At 44.7% G+C, this 19425-nt stretch overlaps 1 protein-coding gene across 1 annotated transcript in view; it reads right to left on the bottom strand.

Annotated features, from left to right (window-relative positions):
* The window catches only part of dnah9l (dynein, axonemal, heavy polypeptide 9 like), a 563466-nt gene that overhangs the window by 84988 nt on the left and 459053 nt on the right, over positions 1-19425 (bottom strand). The window contains exons 68-71 of the mRNA XM_068036275.1: positions 6372-6536; positions 1297-1437; positions 1033-1203; positions 679-801 (exon numbers count right to left, since the gene is read on the bottom strand). Coding sequence (XP_067892376.1) covers positions 679-801; positions 1033-1203; positions 1297-1437; positions 6372-6536 — 600 coding nt within the window. The remainder of the gene's footprint in view (positions 1-678; positions 802-1032; positions 1204-1296; positions 1438-6371; positions 6537-19425) is intronic.

A 19425-nucleotide genomic window follows, 5' to 3' on the forward strand; every position in this document is an offset into this window, starting at 1 on the left:
GTAACGTGGGAAAACATAATTAGCAAATTAGAGCATCAATTCACCACATGTCTGTGGCCAATTTGCCACATGTGGCGAGTGTATTGGACAACACTAACATAATGCCTGTTTTAGGTGTCCTCCAGGGCCACCTGAAAAATTGCTTGATCCAATAGGGGAGTGGACATATTTATGGAATCTTTGGTGTGCAGGACATAGTTGTGTGAAATTGGTCCTTTTTGTCCTTGTTTTATACCTAGAAAATGGGCTCAATGTGGACCAATTCCTACTTTGTTATCTTCCGTAAGCAAAGGTCTGAGTACTTTAGCATGTTAATACAAGGCTTTTCCAAGGTGATTAGGAAGGTAACGTGTGGTAAGTAGTTCTGCTTGAGTCTCATGCACTAGATTGTGTCTCTTTGAACAGTAACAATGGTGCAGTCCTCTGAAAAGGTTGGTTCCTTCGGCTCAGGAATGGCATGTTGCAAAGAACCTAAACAGCAGGCAAAATATAATCTCAAAAAGTAGAGAGAATCACTTTTTTTAAGTTAATAACTATGTTTCAACAAAGATAAGATACATAAACTGCACTGAACAAATACATGGAGCATTCATAGTTAACTTCCTTCAGAAGCGTTATATATCATTTCCTCCTTCTACCCTTTTCTAAAAAACAAATCTGCTAGATGCAAATGCATACCTTTATTGCACTCCATGCTGTGTTTGGCAGGAAGTCCACAGGACTGTTGTAATTATGGTCAAAATTAAATCTGAGCAAGAAGTCAAGTTCACGAGCATCTATTTCCTTTTTCAAAAGTAAAAGCTATGCAAGGAAAATTGGATATTTATATGAATTGTTATTTAATATCCATTTCTACAGAAAATCGTGGCATGCAGTCAATATATTGCCTAATGCTTAGTTTATCTGATATGAGAACATCAAAACTAATCAAATATCAAAATTTAGTCATGGAGTCTGTTATATAACATAAATTCTCATTTGTAAAAATATTATGCACCAGCTAATATTTAATAAAGTAATTCAAGTTCATACCTGAAAAGTCATTTGAGCTGTAAAGGTAAGTTTATCCCTTTCAAACAGCCCACGACTAATGTAGATGAATGTTGAATATGTGATCTCATCAATTAGATTAGTTACCCTCACTCTCACATCATCAGACTCTTCAGCCTGTTGTACAGCTTTGTGAAACACAGCAGCAAATGCCTACAGTTAAAATAAATCACTAGCTGTTCATTTATTGCTATTTTAATTGTGAAAAACATATGTACAAATAGTGCTGCATAAATTAATGGCAACCTTGAGTGAGAACCGATACATAGGATTGATCATATTAAGGTCATTCATGATAAAGTAGAGCAGAGAAGCTCTGACAGCCGCAGGACGGTAGTGTTCACGAGCTTCATTGATCTTTACTTCATTAACTTTAGCTTCAAGCACCTATATAGAAAATAGTAACAGTTAAAATGTGACGTTAAATAATGATTTTCAATAATTTCCTCCCTCCCAATGACACACCCCCCTTTTTTAAGCATGATCTGGTGGATATCAATGCCTACTGGAACCTTGATCAAATGGCCAATATTCATGTGCAAGTCTTGATGCTGAATCCACAACAGGACATCACAGCCACCTCAAATTCTGTCCTTAGCTGAAATCCACACACTCGCACTTCCAGCAGGCGTTATTGGATAACAATCAGGAGTGAGAACTGTAGCCAACCTTCCTCATTGTAAATCAAGATTGCTGGAGCCAATTGTGGTACTATGTTGTCTTAGCTAAGATCTGTTTCTTCAGTACAGACCAGAATTGAACCTATTATCTTCCTGCTCCGTTTGGTTCAGGTACTTATTGAATAAATTTGCTGAGTCTTTGGGGGAGCAATTTGAAAAAATATTTAAATCATGATTTACAGACCGAGCAAATGATTTGAGCTTTTTCTATATCATTTTGTTGTTCTAAAATCATTTTTAATTCAAAATACAAAAGCAGCATCAATGCTTCATATAATTTTGATTATAAATGTGGTTTTATGTTGTATCATGTCCCACATCACGATGCATCTCACGTTGTGTCACATATCTCATGTCATGTCACATGCCTCATGTCATGTCACATTTCTCATGTCACGTTTTAAGTGACAACATGTTTTAGGCTCCTATTAAATGAGTACAATCATTAATATCCTGAATACATACATTAGACATTGTTATAATAAAGGCAACAATAACTTGCATTCATCAAGTGCCTTTAACTTAGAAAACTTCTTAAGACACGTCACATTGATATAATTGGACAAAAGATCAACACTGGGTCAAAGAACAAGATATTAGTGGGGGGGGGGGGGGGGAAGGGGGTGTGACCAAAAGCTTGTTCAGGAGAGAAGGAATTTAAGGAGGGTCCTCGTGGAGGAGAGTGTGGTGGACAGGTTGAGAGATTTAGAGCATGGGCCCAAGCAGCTGAAGAAACAGCCATTAATAATGGGGCAAAGGGAGGTATGGATGCACACAAGGCCAGAGTCAGAGGAACGGAGAGTTCGAGGAAGGTGAGTCAGGGTTGGAGAAGGTTACTGATATAGGGAGGGACCAAGAGTGTGAAGGAATTTAAATACAATGATATGTAGAGCATAATGAATTCAAACAGAACATCTAAAGTGACCATTTTTCCCAATGTGCTCTGGTGGGACCACAACAGGTGAGCTTGCAGCATTTTGCAAAAGCAATAACATTTTGCAAAACATTTTGAGAGTCTAACCACAGAATCTTGTGGGGAGTTTTATTTTTGATTATGACAGACAGAGCTCAGACATGGGCCGGAATTCTAATTTGGGCGGCAGGCCCCGCTTACCAGCCAAAAAGTCGACAGCGGGCCTGGAAGCCACTCTGATTTTACGTGGCTAGACCCTTAATTGGCCTCGGGAGGGACTTCACTCAGCGGGCCAGTAGCTCTCAGTTCCTGCAGTGCCACTGGGAGTGGTGGCCACTGCTGGGACTACAGCCAGGGAGTGGAGCAAGAGGGACACCGACCCCAGAAAAAAGATAAGTTTGTGGGGCCTCGCCGGGGACAATCGACCGGTCCCCTGTGACGCAAGGTGGGGGGGCCGGTTTTTGGGGGGGGGATGTCATGCAGTGGGGCGGTTGAGCCATGGGGTGGCCCTCCATGGGGCACAGGGTGTCCAATCAGGTGGGTTCCCACCCCCCCCCCAAGCCTGCAAGGAGGCTGGCAGATTTTACTGAGCAGCCTCCTGCGGGTCCTGAGCCGTCCGCCTGCCTCTGGAAATATACCAGCGGCAGCAGGAGGAGGCCCTTAAGGGCCTCAATTGGCCTGGGGCAGGCAGACGATTTCTTGCCATCGCCGCCAGTAAAATTGCAGCGGGGGCGGGAAGGCAACGGGAACAGCACCCCCCGCCTCGCACTCAATTTTATGACCCGCCTCCAGTCCACTTCTGCGGTGGGGGGTGGGGGGAGGGGGAACGTAAAATTTTGGCCATGATATCAGTTAGAGTGAAATCACAATAGCTGACTGCAAAGATAAGGAAACAAGTGGTGGATTTCACTGATGGATTTCGCTGAAGAAGCCAGACGTGCGATATACCTTATGGAATCATGTCTGTTAAATTCTTAAGAGGAGTAAACAACATCAGTCTCCAAGGTTTGTTGCTACAGCAGGGTAGTTTAGTCAGCTACCTGAAGACTACAATCAACTTGGTGACCTCTTGCCGGTGGTTGTAAGTTGTATCCTTCATGCGGCAACTGGTGGGGTATTGCATTACAATTTTATCTCCATAGTGGGCATTGTATTGTAGGACTGGTTATTGAATTGTTAAATTAACCTAGTGATTGATTAACCAGAACAATTTGGGTTTGTAGTCAGTGTTTCCTGTCATTCTCAGGTTCAGAGTTAATAACTCAAGGGAGTAGAATTCCCTACAGATAAGAATTTTAAATTTGAGGCAATGGGGGAGCAGGAGCTTATGTAGGTCAGTGAGGACCAGAGTGATGGATGAGCAGGATTGGTGTAGAATAGGATATAGGCAGCAGAGTTTTGAATAAGCTGAAGTATATGGAGCATGGATAGACAACCAGCAGGATAACATTGGAAAAGTTGAGTCTGGAGGTGACAAAGGCATGGATAAAGTTTCAGCAACAAATAGGCTGAGGCAGGGTGGAGATGGTTGATGTTTCAGAGTTAGATGTAGGCAGTCTTTGTGACGGAGAGGATGTGGCATCAGAAGCTCAGTTCAGGATCAAATATAATGCCAAGTTTCTGAAAGGTCTGATCCAGCCCCAGACAATGGCTAAGCTCCTGATGAGGGCTCTGTGGCAGGGGGTGGCTGGAAGATCATTCCGGCAGTGGCCCACCACAGAGCCCGCGCCAGGAGGGCTGGACTTGATCCTCCCAGTGGCGGCGAGGCTCCGTGGTGCCCCCCCCCCCCCCCCCCCGCTGCTGGGCGACAGGACCCGGCTTCCATATTGAAATGAGCATAATGCATACATTTAAATAAATTTACCAGCGATCCTACGGTTGGGCCGCAATCTTCTGAACGGTGGCTGGCCCTCCTGTGCCTTCACTTTCCCATCTGGGAAAAGCAGGTGCCGCAGTGGCGGGGAAGGGGGGAACATGAGAGTTTTAGTACGGTGGGGGTTAATGGGGGCGGCGCAGTGGATAGCACCGCAGCCTCACAGCTCCAGGGACCCGGGTTCAATTCTGGGTACTGCCTGTGCGGAGTTTGCAAGTTCTCCCTGTGACCTCGTGGGTTTTCGCCGGGTGCTCCGGTTTCCTCCCACCGCCAAACACTTGCAGGTGATAGGTAAATTGGCCATTGTAAATTGCCCCTAGTGTAGGTAGATGGTAGGGAATATGGGATTACTATAGGGTTAGTATAAATGGGTGGTTGTTGGTCGGCACAGACTCGGTGGGCCGAAGGGCCTGTTTCAGTGCTGTATCTCTAAATAATAAATAAAAATAATAAACTCTTGTCATTAGTGTAGGGGATGGTGGGAATGGGTGAACTGTGAACTTTGTACAGTTTGGGGGATGGTGGTCATATTTGTAAGCAAGTGTTTTTTGGGGGGGAAGGCAGCAGCTTAATTTTATTGTTATTGGGGAATGGGAAAGGGGCGACAGAATTTTGATTTGAATAGTGGGGGGGCGGTGGTTTCCTTTAAAAATTTAAATTATGTGGCAGGGCTGGCTGCCCTTTAAAAATGGTGCCAGCGCCTGCACACAGGCAGCTGACGCCATTGCCAACATCAAAGAGCCCGCCCCTTCCAAGTGATTGGGGGGATGGTGGGTTGACCAGGGTATTTAAATGAGCCACTGTGCAGGCCACCATTTTTTTACACCCGCTGCTGCTCCCTTTTTTAAAATTTTTATTTCCAAAATATACTTTATTCATAAAAATCTGTAAAAAATACATTACAAAACAGTTCCAAACAGCACCGTCAAACAATACAAAGAGTGGAAAGGAGATCAGTTTCCTTCAATACAGGAATGAGTTGCCTCACCACCCTTCCATTTCATTTTTCATGCCATGTATATTTTACAGCAAACAAATATTTTCCAGATACAGTTCGAGGGGTTTCCCATGGATCCAGCCCCTCAGTTCAGCTTGGTGGGGGGGAACCTTACACAGCGGTCTTTCCCCATTGAGCCTTTGCTGCGGCTGCCCCAAGCTTTAGCGCACCCCTCAGCACATAGTCCTGGACCTTGGAATGTGCCAGCCTGAAACACTCGGTCGTGCTCCCAGCTGCAGGTTCTTAAAATCCAGCCCAATGAATGGAGCACAAGATGGAATTTGCAGCTTGAATGGGCTGGATTTTAAGTGCCTATTAAGAAAATGGCGGCCTGCCTGTGCGGGCCGCGTGCTGCCATGCCACCGCGATCTCCTGCTCATTTAAATACCCTGGTCGGCCTGTCCCCCCAATTGCAGCCCGACTGTTAGATCGCAGGCAGGTTTGTTTAAATGTATGCATTTAATTAATTACCATATGTTAATCCAGGTCCCATCACCCAGCGGTGAGGGGGCTGCCATTGAGCCTCGCCGCCGCCGGTAAGATCGGGCCCAGCCCTCCCGGCGTCGGGCTCCGTGGCGGGCTGCTGGCGGAATGATCATCTGCCCCCAGCCATCCCGCCATGGAGCCCGATGTCGGGAACCCTGTAAAATCCAGCCCAATGTGTGTAGAAACTGAAAATATAACAGCTTTGACTTTTAATAAAAAGGAATTGACTTTGAGTGGCTGCTAACTTTTATAAAGTGTAGAAGGGTGGATTGTACATCGTCCACTTCTAAGAAACAGAGAAGGAATGGAGTTGCTAAAGGCATAGGACAGACTTTCAACAAGGCATTTAAGACTATGCTTGCTTTTTCATACCTTCCTTTCTATTTCAGCTGCTGTGTGCTTTGTGGTTTCAAGTTTTTCCACCAGTAATGTATCTCCCAAGAAGTTCCAGTCTGCAGCTGAAAGTCTTGTCAAAAGCTCATCCTCAAGGAGTTTTAGTTCAATTTTGAAATCATTCTGTTGCTTGGTGAGTTCAGACTAAGAAAATTAAAGTATGGCTCTGATGCTGTTTTCAATAAACAGAGTAGCAACATAGCCTTTTTCATCTCAGCAGTGGGTATACAAATAACAGGAATGTAAGTCTAGCGGATCCAGATTTATAGTACTAACTAAATGTCCTGCTCTAGTACATTCATTATAACTATTTGAGTGGTAAATCACTTTTATAGTTGCAGTAAAACCTATATACACATTATATAGAAATTATACAGAAAAGGCGGTTTCATTGAGATAGCAAAGCAGCTAAAATGTACTGCAATATATGAAGCAAGATACTTTATTTCTTAATGTGTTCAATTCATATTAACTCAAAATGGTATTACAAATATATTATACTACACCAGAGACTTACATACATATTATGCTGTGATAAGGGGTGGAAACAGAATTGTAACTGTAGGCCTCATTGAAGTACAACACAGCTTCATAGAATAATAAGGCTGAATTTTGTTCTGGTGACTGGGGTCCCAGCGGCAGGCTGGAAGGTGGGGGAAGATAACTGCACCCTCGCCCCCTCCCCCCCCACCCGGGCCCTCCATCAGACACCTGTTGCAATTCCACAGCACGCAGGCAATTAACTGCCCACCATCGGGACTGAGTCCCTTTAAGGGACAAGCTCCTGCCTTCAAGAGCTGCTGGCCAATCAGAAGGCTGACAATGCAACTGGGAATAGTGGTGACTGCTGGTCCTGCACGAGGCCTGCAGTACTGAAGACATTGGAGACCCTGAGTAGGGTGAATGGGGTCTGGGTCGCCGGAGCCATTCAGGCAGGCCCTAGTAATGGGGTTGGGGGTGGGGTTGGTGAGGGTGGGGGGTGTCTTCGCAGAGGGCCGGCGATTGCTGCTGGGGAGGGCCTCCAGGGGCCCTAGGTTGCCCACAAAGGAGGGAACCCCTCCCCAACCACGCTAGGAGGCCACCAGGTTTTACCTGGCAGCATTTCCCTGTGGGAGCGGGCCCCTCCGCCTTTAATTAAATGAGGTGGAGGAGGGCAGAGGCTCTTAAGTGGCCATTAATTGGCCACATAAGCGCCTCAATTGGCCTGGGGCAGGAAGGCTGCCCTCAGCCTTCCCTGCCCTGGACTAAATTGGAAGGCGTCGGGAAGGTGATATGCACTCTGTACCCCACCTTCCAATGCAATTTTATGGACCCCCGCCACCTCTGTTCCCATCCCTAGGGGGCCCATATAATTCAGCCCATAGAATCTTACTGTACAGAAGGATGCCAGTTGACCCATCAAGCCTGTGGGTGGCTTTTTGAAAGAGCTATCTAACTAGTCCCACTCCCCTGCTCTTTTCCCCACAGCCATACAGTTTTTTCCTTTTCAGGTAACTATCAAATTCCCTTTTGAAAGTCTTAGTTGAACGTGATGTCATCCTGATGGAAATAACACACAGCTGTCCCAGCTTTTCTCAACCCCACATCAATACATGTTTGTTAAGTGTTTTTCATGAAGATTATCCCATTTGTAGTTTGTTTCTCATTAATTTTCTGAAAGCATTCCTGCTGGACCCAAAGGCACCAGGCCCACTGGACTCAATATCTACCACCTTCATCACTGGCATACTACGGCTGAAGTATGTATAATGTACAGGATGCACTCCAGCAACTCACCAAGGTTACTTCAACAACATTTGCCTCAGTTTTAACCTCTACTACCAAGAAGGACAAGGGCAGAAGTATCATGGGAACATCATTACCTTCAGGTGAGCTTCCAAGTCACAAAGCACAAACTTGGACATATTTTTTATCTGGGCCAATATACCTTATATACCAATATAAATTCCTTACCTAACACTATTGTATGAACACCATCATCACAAGACTACAATGGTTCAAGTATGTGGCCCACTATCACTTTCTTGGGCCAGCCAGGGAAACATAATAAATGTGGTTTTGGCAGTGCAGATCACATCCAAAGAACAAATTAAAAAAAAAAATCCAACATGAACTGTTATTTTGGTAATTCTTTTCCACTTCCCTCCTAAAGTTGTTTGTCCTCCAGAACTCCCTCAGGGCTGCTACAGTCTTACTTGTATATATAAAAAAGGATCTACCATGACTATAAAACTTTAACTAAATAGCTGGCCCTCAGGTCCAACTTAATAATGTCTATTTTCAGATCCATGTGTGAAACTGTTGGATGTGGTGGGATATAGGATCCACTGGATTGGCTGAGTCCTGATCATGACTGCATTCCTGGAGTCGGCTTCATTGTAATAATTTAAACAAGCTTGTGGCCCATATTTGCCTTAACGCTGAAAGCTTTCCAAAGGAATCTGTATTTGGCTGCAGATGATGGGCAATTTTAAAGGTACTTGATTGTATCTGGGGCATAAATTTTGATGATCATTAAAAGAACTAAAATAATTTCAAAGCATATTTCAGGCTTTTGAAAGACTTTTTGGACAAAAAATGTGTCTGGCCATATCCAGTGGTTGGCACAATAAATATGGAGCTAGGAAACAATAAGGATGTGCATTTATTGATGTTCCTCACTTGCAGACAAACGTCTCTGATTATTTTACAATAAGGAAGGGGTATTTTGCATATTCAGTTGAGAAAAAAAGTCAAAGATCTTAAATTTACCATCATTCAAATGTGTCGACTCCCAAGGTGCTGTTTCCGCCTTGACTCTTCTGAGGACTCCATACTAATGGAGGATTACCAGGGCCCATCTTATTATGTCAGTGGAAGCACACTCACCTCAAAGACAAGAAAAATTGTGGGTTCAAGCCCCACTCACAAGACTTAATCACATAATCTCAGCTGACACTCCAGTGCAGTACTGAAGGAGAGCTGAACTGTCCAAAGTGCTGTCTTTTGAGTGAAGCTTTAAACTGTGGCCTCATCTGTCCTCTCGGTGGGACATAAAAGATCCCATGACATTTCTTAAAGACTAGCAAGGGAGCTCTCTTTTTAAAGAAGAACATTGATGATCTGGTCACTGAGCTTTTTGCTGTTTATGCGAACAAGCTGTGTGCAAATGAACTGATGCATTTGCTACATTACAATAGTGACTGCACTCCAAAAGAATGTTTAGTGCTTTGGGACATCTTGAGGTCATGAAAGGCTCTATATAAATAAAGTTCTTATTTCATGACAGAAAAGAGAGGAAAAAAGAGAACGAAAGGTAAAAAAAAGGAGAAAAATGTATATAAGAGAAAGAGGAAGAAAATAGAAAACATAAAGCTAAAGTGAAAGGAAGAGAGAAACATGAAACAAGGATGAGAGTGAACAGCGGAGAAAGAGAAGTGAAGAATAAGAACAAGAATGATGGCAATGTAAGTTTCACAGATATTTGTTTTATGAGACTTACCAGCACCAGTATCCATGGATATTTGAGCACAAGAACCTGATAAATTCTTGCTGGTATTTAGCTTGATAATGCTCAAGAACCACTGTTTTAAACAATCCAACCACATTCCACTAGACCCACACTTATATTTTACTAATGCCACCAAAAGGTCACAAGTGATCAAAACCACCAAATTGTAGCATTAAGTCTAACCACTTGGAAAAATGTTTCTAATATTTCCTGAAGACAGCCACAAAAAAATCTTTCATATTCAAAGACACAGAACTCTAAAACTCATTAGTCTTCATCAGATTTAATACTTCACATAGAAAAATAATCTCAGGCAGCATGTCCCCAAGGGGCTGGTTTAAAATCATTCAGTAATTCATCAACAACGACCATGTTGCTGCACAAATCAAAAATATTCAAATCAGACATTTTTTGTCAAGTTGAATTATTTTCCACCAGCTTAGAACAGAGCTCTCCTCCCTCTGAAGTTTATAATCGCAGCCTAAAAAGATCCATAAGCATTTATTTTCTGCATGCCTTTTCTACCATAATGACGCACAGAAACACAGACTGCCTCAGAGCAGGCAGAACTCCTGAAACCACTGGAGGATAAAGAATGGGAGTTGCTGTGCAGAACAGCTCAGTCTTAACATTCAACAAAATGAGGAAGAAACACTAAAAGATTTATGTACAGAGCACATCATACACCCTACAAATTACATAGGTTTAACCCGACCCTGCCAACAAAAGCTAGCAAGAATGCACTCATATAGACACAGTGCTGGGCATAGACAGCACTGAGTTACTGGTTCACTACAGAACCACATTTTCTGAAGACCTAAAAGCACTCTCACCCTCACAGAGCTTCAAATCTGCCATCTAGGAATTATACACAATAAATCAGAAATGCTTCTATAGATACACCAATTGATCTAGTTCTACTCTTCACTGTGAGAATATATACCCACCTGTTATGACACAATACAGCAATCACTAATATAAATTGTGGCTCAAAGATCTTTGTCCATACTCCTATAGAAGCAAATGTTATCTAAATCTGCTCAAACACCAAGGAATTTAGACCAGTTTATCTCTATACCCCTCAATAGCAATCCTACTGTATAATAAATAGAAACCTTTTGATAACATATGACCATATGAAAAGGTGGATAGGAACAGAACAGCTGCTCCATCAAGCCCGTCCCATTCAACCATGTTGCATCTAAGCATTGTGTTCTTCAATGCTCCCCAGACACCAGCAGCTCTGTAATCTCTGGGAAAGGCAAAAGAAAAACTTTAAAAAAAAAACCCTAGGCCCGTTCAGGGGGAAATATTTCTGCGAAATTACTCTTCAACGCCAAAAGGCAATCAAAAATGAGTTCAGGAGATAACACTAAACACAAGTATATCATCTCATCTACATTTTGTATGCTGCAGTATCAACTCCCTTTTTAATGTTTACAGTGAATCTGCACTGACTGCATAAACTGGAAACTTATTCCAAAAGTCCACAGTCAAAAATGATATCTAACATATAATCTATTTCTTTGCTTCTGTAACGTAATACCATTTTCCAGGTGCGACATTAAGCCGAGGCCCAGTTTGCCCTTTCAGGTGATCACCATTTCAAAGAAGAGCAGGGGTGTTCTCCCCAGTGTCCTGGTCAAAATTTATCCCTCAACCAACATCACAAAAACAGATTATCTGGTCATTATCTGGTGGGGTCTTGCTGTGCACTAATTATCTGCTGTTTGCTACATTGCCACAGTGGCTACACTTCAAAAGTACTTAATTGGCTGTAAAGCGCTTTGGGACATCCTGAGGTTGTTAAAGGCGTTATAATAAATGTAAGTGTTCCTTAAGCAGAATGGAGGAATGCCTCACCTTGGCCATTCAGTGCCTCACTGAAGTGCAGCAAAGTGCTCTCCAGCTCTTGGCTAGCAGGGAAATGTGGGTGAACCATGACAGGGGAGATGGAGAAAGGGCACATGAAAGCGAGGACTCTGCTCAAAGTACTTCCACTGTCCTTCCCTTGCCTTCCCTCACCCCCAGCTCCCCCCACCCCCACCCCATCTGAGCCCCACATGCTGCTTCCTGTCCCAATGCTGAGTCTGCTCCTGCCCAGTTGCAGGTGGGGCAGTCTTTGGTGGGGCCTCATGGGCTCTAAAGCCTGGTGGACATTGGCCAAGAGCATCTGAGCAGTCAGAGCAGGGAAACGAGCAGCCTGCCTCTAGCTCTGATGAAGCCACAGAGGTTACACCATGTAGGAACATGGGAACATAGGAGCAGTAGGCCATTCAGCCCTTCAAGGTTGCTCCGCCATTAAATACAAATGAATAATAGGAGTAATAGGAAAGGTAAGAGAAAGGATTTGTAGTTGCACAAGGGTATTTGTTCACTTGGAAATTTTACACTGTGAGATATTGTCATTTCTCTGTTCAATTTTCATCAACCATAAACTTGATTTCAAAGCTCCATTGTCCCGTCCTCTTCCTTGTTGCATGTTGCCGAACGCCTGCCAAATGACTTTCTGCATTTTGAAAAATTGTATAACAAGAATAAAGGATAAGCAATGGGTGTCTGTGAGAGAGATGGATTGTTGATTGTGGGGTTGTTTTGTGTTGGGGTCACAGTATGTTCAGAATTGGTATGTCAGATAACTGTGCTAATTGATAATTGAAACATACCTGAATCACTCTGTCCTGGGCATCCCTGTCAGTTAAATAAGCAGCTACAGGTGCTCTGGCCATATCAGGCTCCTCCTCCTGTTCCTCCACTGGAGATGCAGAGCAGTCACCCACCTTCCTCCTCCTGCAGCTCCAGTCCTCATTACTGCACAATGTTGTGCAAGGAGCAGCACACCATTATCATTCTGGAAACCTTTGCTGGTGAAACTGAAGGGTGCCCCCAGATCTATTGAGGCACCTGAATCATATCCTCAACATACTGATGGCATGGTCAATGATCATTCTTGTGTTCACGTGGCTTTGGTTGTCCCTGTCCTGGGCATCAGTGGTAGGGTTCTCATAGATGCCATCAGCCACATCCTTAGAGGGTACCCCTGATCTCCAAGGAGTGACCCACTGACTCTGCTTGGAGCTGCAAATGTGGGAGGCTTGACTGGTGCCAGATGAAGTCATGATGGTAGCTCCCTGGGTATCTTGAACAGACATGCATGATGACCTTTCAATGGTTGCATACCAGTTGAACATTTAAGGAGTGTGATCCTTTTTGATTGATACTGCATATTTTATTTATTTAAACAGCACTGAAACAGGCCCTTCAGCCCACCGAGTCTGTGCCGACCATCAACCACCCATTTACACTAACACATTAATCCCATATTCCTTACCACATCCCCACAATTCTCCTACCACCTACCTACACTAGGGGCAATTTACAATGGCCAATTTACCTATCAACCTGCAAGTCTTTGGCTGTGGGAGGAAACTGGAGCACCCAGCGGAAACCCACACGGTCACAGGGAGAACTTGCAAACTCTGCCCAGACGGCACCCAGAACCGAACCCAGGTCACTGGAGCTGTGAGGCTACAGTGCGAACCACTGCACCACTGTGCTTCCCATATTGATCTGAGAGCTTCTTGATTGCCACATGTATGCAACTTATGACACCCTGTACCTGTGGAAATCCAGCCAGTTCAACAACTCCAAGGATACTGAGGGAAGTAAGGGTGGAAATGGGGTGGGGGGAGTGGTGGTGGTGCCAGAGGACCAGAGAATTGCAAATATTGCACCCTTGATCGAGGAAGGGTGTAAGGATGATGCCAGTCAAGTTAACCTCGGTAGTGGAAAAGCTTTTAGAAACAATAATTTGGGACAAAATTAACAATCACTTAGACAAATGTGGATTAATTAAGGAAAGCCAGCATGGATTTGCTAAGGGCAAATCATGTTTAACTAACTTTCTTGAGTTTTTTGATGAGGTAACAGAGAGGGCTGATGAGGGTAATGCGGTTGATGTAGTGTACATGGACTTCCATCAAGCATTTGATAAAGTGCCACATAACAGGCTTGTCGGCAAAGTTAGAGCCCGTGGAATAAATGGGACAGTAGCAGCATGGATACGAAATTGGCTGAGTGAAAGGAAACAGAGAGTAGTGGTGAACAGATGTTTTTTTGGACTGGAGGAAGGTATATAGTGGGATTCCCCAGGCGTCAGTGTTATATTAAAATTCTGTTAGAGCCCAGTAAATTTTTCAAAAAGAAATTTGAACTCCCCGTTATTGCTGAACGAATTACAGCATGTTTTAATTTCACCTTTGAAACAAAAAAAACTTTACTGTGCATGAGTTAAACAAAATCGGAGCAGAGAGGAGCGGAGTGGACCTGTGGGGAGAATGCCGGGAGCGGAGCCTATAAATTAACCCCGAGGATCGAGGCCCAGTCTCTTACCTTCTGGGAGCGGACCGGACCTGTGTGAGAGCAGTCAGAGCTCTTCCAGCGCGCCGGAGTTTTGAAAAAAAAAAGGCAAACAGTGACGTCAGAGGAGAGCTGAAAAGTGATTGGTTGGTGAGTAGCAGTTGCTGAAATATCTTTAAAAAATAAGGGGAAAGTTGTTTTTTTTTGTTGGAAAAAAAACCTCTGGTGATAAGGTAAGGTGAGTACTACTAAAGTGTTTTTTTTTAAGGACTTTAGATTGTAGTGGGTAGAACAAGGCCCCTAGTATAATTAGTATTTTTTAATTCAGGGAGTAACTAATTAACCTAAGGGTAAGTCATGGCAGGAGAGCTCAGCCCCGTGATATGCTCCTCCTGTGCTATGTGGGAAATCAGGGACCCTCCAGTGTCGCTGGTGACCATGTGTGCAACAAGTGTATCTAGCTGCAGCTACTGGCTACCCGCATTATGGAGCTGGAGCTGCGGGTGGATTCACAGTGGAGCATTCGCGATGCTGAGGAAGTCGTGGATAGCACATTTAGTGAGGTGGTCACACCGCAGGTAATGGCTGCACAGGCAGTAAAGAGATGGGTGACCACCAGACGGAGTAGTAGGCGCAGGCAGGTAGTGCAGAAGTCCCCTGTGGCCATTCCCCTCTCAAACAGATATACCGCTTTGGATACTGTTGGGGGGATGACCTCCCAGGGGAAAGCAGGAATAGCCAAGTTTGTGGCACTATGGAGGGCTCTGCTGCACAGTAGGGGAGGAAAAGGGTTGGAAGAGCTATAGTGATAGGGGATTCTATCGTAAGGCGTTCTATCATTAGGCGTTTCTGTGGCCACAAAAGAGGCTCCAGGATGGCATGTTGCCTCCCTGGTGCTAGGGTCAAGGATGTCTTGGAGCGGCTGCAGGACATTCTGAAAGGGGAGGGTGAGGTGCCAGAGGTCGTGGTCCATATTGGTACTAACGACATAGGCAGAAAGAGAGATGAGGTCCTGCAAAGTGAATATAGGGAGTTAGGCAGAAGGTTAAAAAGCAGGACCTCTAGGGTTGTAATCTCAGGATTACTCCCTGTGCCACGTGCTAGTGAGGGTAGGAATAGGAGGATTAGGCAAATGAATGCATGGCTGAAGAGCTGGTGTAGGCGGGAGGGCTTCAGCTACTTGGATCATTGGGATCTCTTCTGGTACTTGGACAAGAAGGATGGGTTGCATCTAAACTGGAGGGGGACCAATATCCTTGCGGGGAGGTTTGCAAGTATTACTCGGGAGGGTTTAAACTGGTCTTGCAGGTGGGTTGGGACCCAAAGTAGTAGTCTCTCAGATGAGATAGTTGAGGCAAATGTAGAGGTTAAAGCAAGCAAGACCAGTAGGCAGGCTGGGCAGGGGCAGGACAGGGAGCGTGGAAGGTCTGGTAGGCTAAACTGCGTTTACTTTAATGCAAGAAGCCTTACAGGTAAGGCAGATGAACTCAGAGCATGGATCGGTACATGGGATTGTGATATTATAGCTATTACGGGAACATGGTTGAGGGATGGGCAGGACTGGCAGCTCAATGTTCCGGGGTACCGATCCTTCTGGCGTGACAGAGGTGGAGGTAAGAGAGGAGGGGGAGTTGCACTATTGATTAGGGAGGACATCACAGCAGTACTTTGTTGATCTTTATGTCGTCATTGTCGACAGGAGTAGTGCCGGAAGACTGGAGGATAGCAAATGTTGTCCCCTTGTTCAAGAAGGGGAGTAGAGACAGCCCTGGTAATTATAGACCTGTGAGCCTTACTTCGGTTGTGGGTAAAATGTTGGAAAAGTTTATAAGAGACAGGATTTATAATCATCTTGAAAAGAATAAGTTCATTTGCGATAGTCAGCACGGTTTTGTGAAAGGTAGGTCGTGCCTCACAAACCTTATTGAGTTTTTCGAGAAGGTGACCAAACAGGTGGATGAGGGTAAAGCCGTGGATGTGGTGTATATGGATTTCAGTAAGGCGTTTGATAAGGTTCCCCACGGTAGGCTATTGCAGAAAATACGGAAGTATGGGGTTGAAGGTGATTTAGAGCTTTGGATCAGAAATTGGCTAGCTGAAAGAAGACAGAGGGTGGTGGTTGATGGCAAATGTTCATCCTGGAGTTTAGTTACTAGTGGTGTACCGCAAGGTTCTGTTTTGGGGCCACTGCTGTTTGTCATTTTTATAAACGACCTGGATGAGGGTGTAGAAGGGTGGGTTAGTAAATTTGCGGATGACACAAAGGTCGGTGGAGTTGTAGATAGTGTCGAAGGGTGTTGTAGGGTACAGAGGGACATAGATAGGCTGCAGAGCTGGGCTGAGAGATGGCAAATGGAGTTTAATGCGGAGAAGTGTGAGGTGATTCACTTTGGAAGGAGTAACAGCAATGCAGAGTACTGGGCTAATGGGAAGATTCTTGGTAGTGTAGATGAGCAGAGAGATCTTGGTATCCAGGTACATAAATCCCTGAAAGTTGCTACCCAGATTAATAGGGCTGTTAAGAAGGCATATGGTGTGTTAGCCTTTATTAGTAGGGGGATCGAGTTTCGGAGCCACGAGGTCATGATGCAGCTGTACAAAACTCTGGTGAGGCCGCACCTTGAGTATTGCGTGCAGTTCTGGTCACCGCATTATAGGAAGGATGTGGAAGCTTTGGAAAGGGTGCAGAGGAGATTTACTAGGATGTTGCCTGGTATGGAAGGAAGGTCTTACGAGGAAAGGCTGAGGGACTTGGGGTTGTTTTCGTTAGAGAGAAGGAAGAGGAGAGGTGACTTAATAGAGACATACAAGATAATCAGAGGGTTAGATAGGGTGGATAGTGAGAGTCTTTTTCCTCGGATGAGGATGGCAAACACGAGGGGACATAGCTTTAAGTTGAGGGGTGAAAGATATAGGACAGATGTCAGAGGTAGTTTCTTTACGCAGAGAGTAGTAGGGGCGTGGAACGCCCTGCCTGCAACAGTAGTAGACTCACCAACTTTAAGGGCATTTAAGTGGTCATTGGATAGACATATGGATGTAAATGGAATAGTGTAGGTCAGATGATCGGCGCAACATCGAGGGCCGAAGGGCCTGTACTGCGCTGTAATATTCTAATTCTAATTCTAATTCTAATTCTAATACTTAGAGAGGATATCCCGGGGGGAATGTCCAGTGAGGCCATATGGGTAGAACTTAGAAATAAAAAAGGGGTGATCACTTCGATGGGATTATACTATAGGCCCCCCCAATAGTCAGAGGGAAGTGGAGGAGCATATATGTAAGGAAATCACAGATAGGTGTAGGAATTTTAGGGTTGTAATGGTAGGTGATTTTAACTTCCCTAATATTGACTGGGACTGCCTTAGTGCTAAGGGATCAGATGGGGAAGAATTTGTTCAGTGTCTCCATGATAGTTTTCTGAAGCAGTATGTGGATGGCCCTACTAGAGAAGGGGCTACACTCGATCTCCTGTTAGGAAATGAGGCTGGGCAGGTGGTTGATGTGTCAGTGGGGGAGCACTTTGGGACCAGTGACCATAACTCTATTAGCTTCAATATAGTTATGGAAAAGGATAGGACTGGTCCTCAGGTTGAAGTCCTAAATTGGGGGAAGGCTAATTTCGATGGCATCAGACAGGAACTCTCAAAAGTTGAATGGGAGAGGCTGTTTACAGGTTAAGGGACGTCTGGCAAGTGGGAGGCTTTTAAAAGTGAGATAGGAAGAGTTCAGGGCCCCTGAATTTCCTGAAGATGGAAGGGCAAGGCTGGCAAGTTTAGGGAACCTTGGTTGATGAGCGATATTGAGGGTCTGGTCAGGACAAAGAAGGAGGCATATGTCAGGCATGGGCAGCTGGGATCGAGCGAGTCCCTCAAAGAGTATAGGGGATGTAGGAGTACACTTAAGAAGGAAATTAGGAGGGCGAAAAGGGGCCATGAGATTTCCCTGGCAGGTAAGATAAAGGAGAATCCTAAAAGATTCTATAAGTATATTAAGAGTAAAAGTGTAGCTAGGGAGAGAGTAGATCCCCTTAAGGATCAGTGTGGCAATCTATGTGTGGAGCCATGGGAAATGGGCGAGGTCTTAAATGAATATTTCTCATCCGTATTTACCGTGGAGAAGGTCATGGAAGCTAATGAGTTCAAGGGAGGGAACACCAATATCCTGGAGCATATCAACATTACAAAGGAGGAGGTATTGGAGGTTTTGAAACGCATTAAGGTGGATAAATCCCCAGGGCCTGACCAGGTGTATCCTAGGATGCTATGGGAAACAAGGGAGGAGATTGCTGGGGCCCTGGCAGAGATTTTTGTATCAACGTTAGCCACAGGTGAGGTACCGGAAGACTGGAGGATAGCTAATGTTGTGCCTTTATTTAAGAAAGGCAGCAGGGATAAGCCAGGGAACTACAGGCTGGTGAGCCTTACATCAGTGGTGGGAAAGTTATTGGAAGGGATTCTGAGAGACAGGATTTATATGCATTTGGAATGGCATGGTCTGATTAGGGATAGTCAGCATGGCTTTGTTTGTGGGAAATCATGTCTCACGAATTTGATTGAGTTTTTCGAGGAGGTGACCATGAGGATTGACGAAGGCAGGGCGATGGACGTTGTCTACATGGACTTTAGCAAGGCTTTTGACAAGGTCCCGCATGGTAGGCTGGTCCAGAAGGTTGGAACACAAGAGATCCAGGGTGAGCTAGCAAATTGGATACAAAATTGGCTTGGTGATAGGAAGCAGAGGGTGGTAGTGGAGGGTTATTTTTCAGATTGGAGGCCAGTGACCAGTGGTGTGCCGCAGGGATTGGTGCTGGGCCCTCTGTTGTTTGTCATATATATTAATGACTTGGATGTGAATGTAAGGGGCATGATTAGTAAGTTTGCAGATGACACCAAAATTGGTGGTAAAGTGGACAGTGAAGAAGGTTGTCTAAGGTTACAACAGGATATAGATCAACTGGGAAAGTGGGCAAGGGAGTGGCAAATGGAATTTAACACAGACAAGTGTGAAGTTATGCATTTTGGGAAGTTAAACCAGATCAGGACATATACAGTGAATGGCAAGGCCCTGGGGAGTGTTGTTGAGCAGAGAGACCTTGGGGTGCAAGTACATAGTTTCCTGAAAGTGGCAAGACAGGTAGACAGGGTGGTGAAGAAGGCATATGGCATGCTTGCCTTCATCGGC

This window comes from Heterodontus francisci, chromosome 7 (assembly GCF_036365525.1).
Source record: "Heterodontus francisci isolate sHetFra1 chromosome 7, sHetFra1.hap1, whole genome shotgun sequence".
NCBI classification, from domain to species: domain Eukaryota; kingdom Metazoa; phylum Chordata; class Chondrichthyes; order Heterodontiformes; family Heterodontidae; genus Heterodontus; species Heterodontus francisci.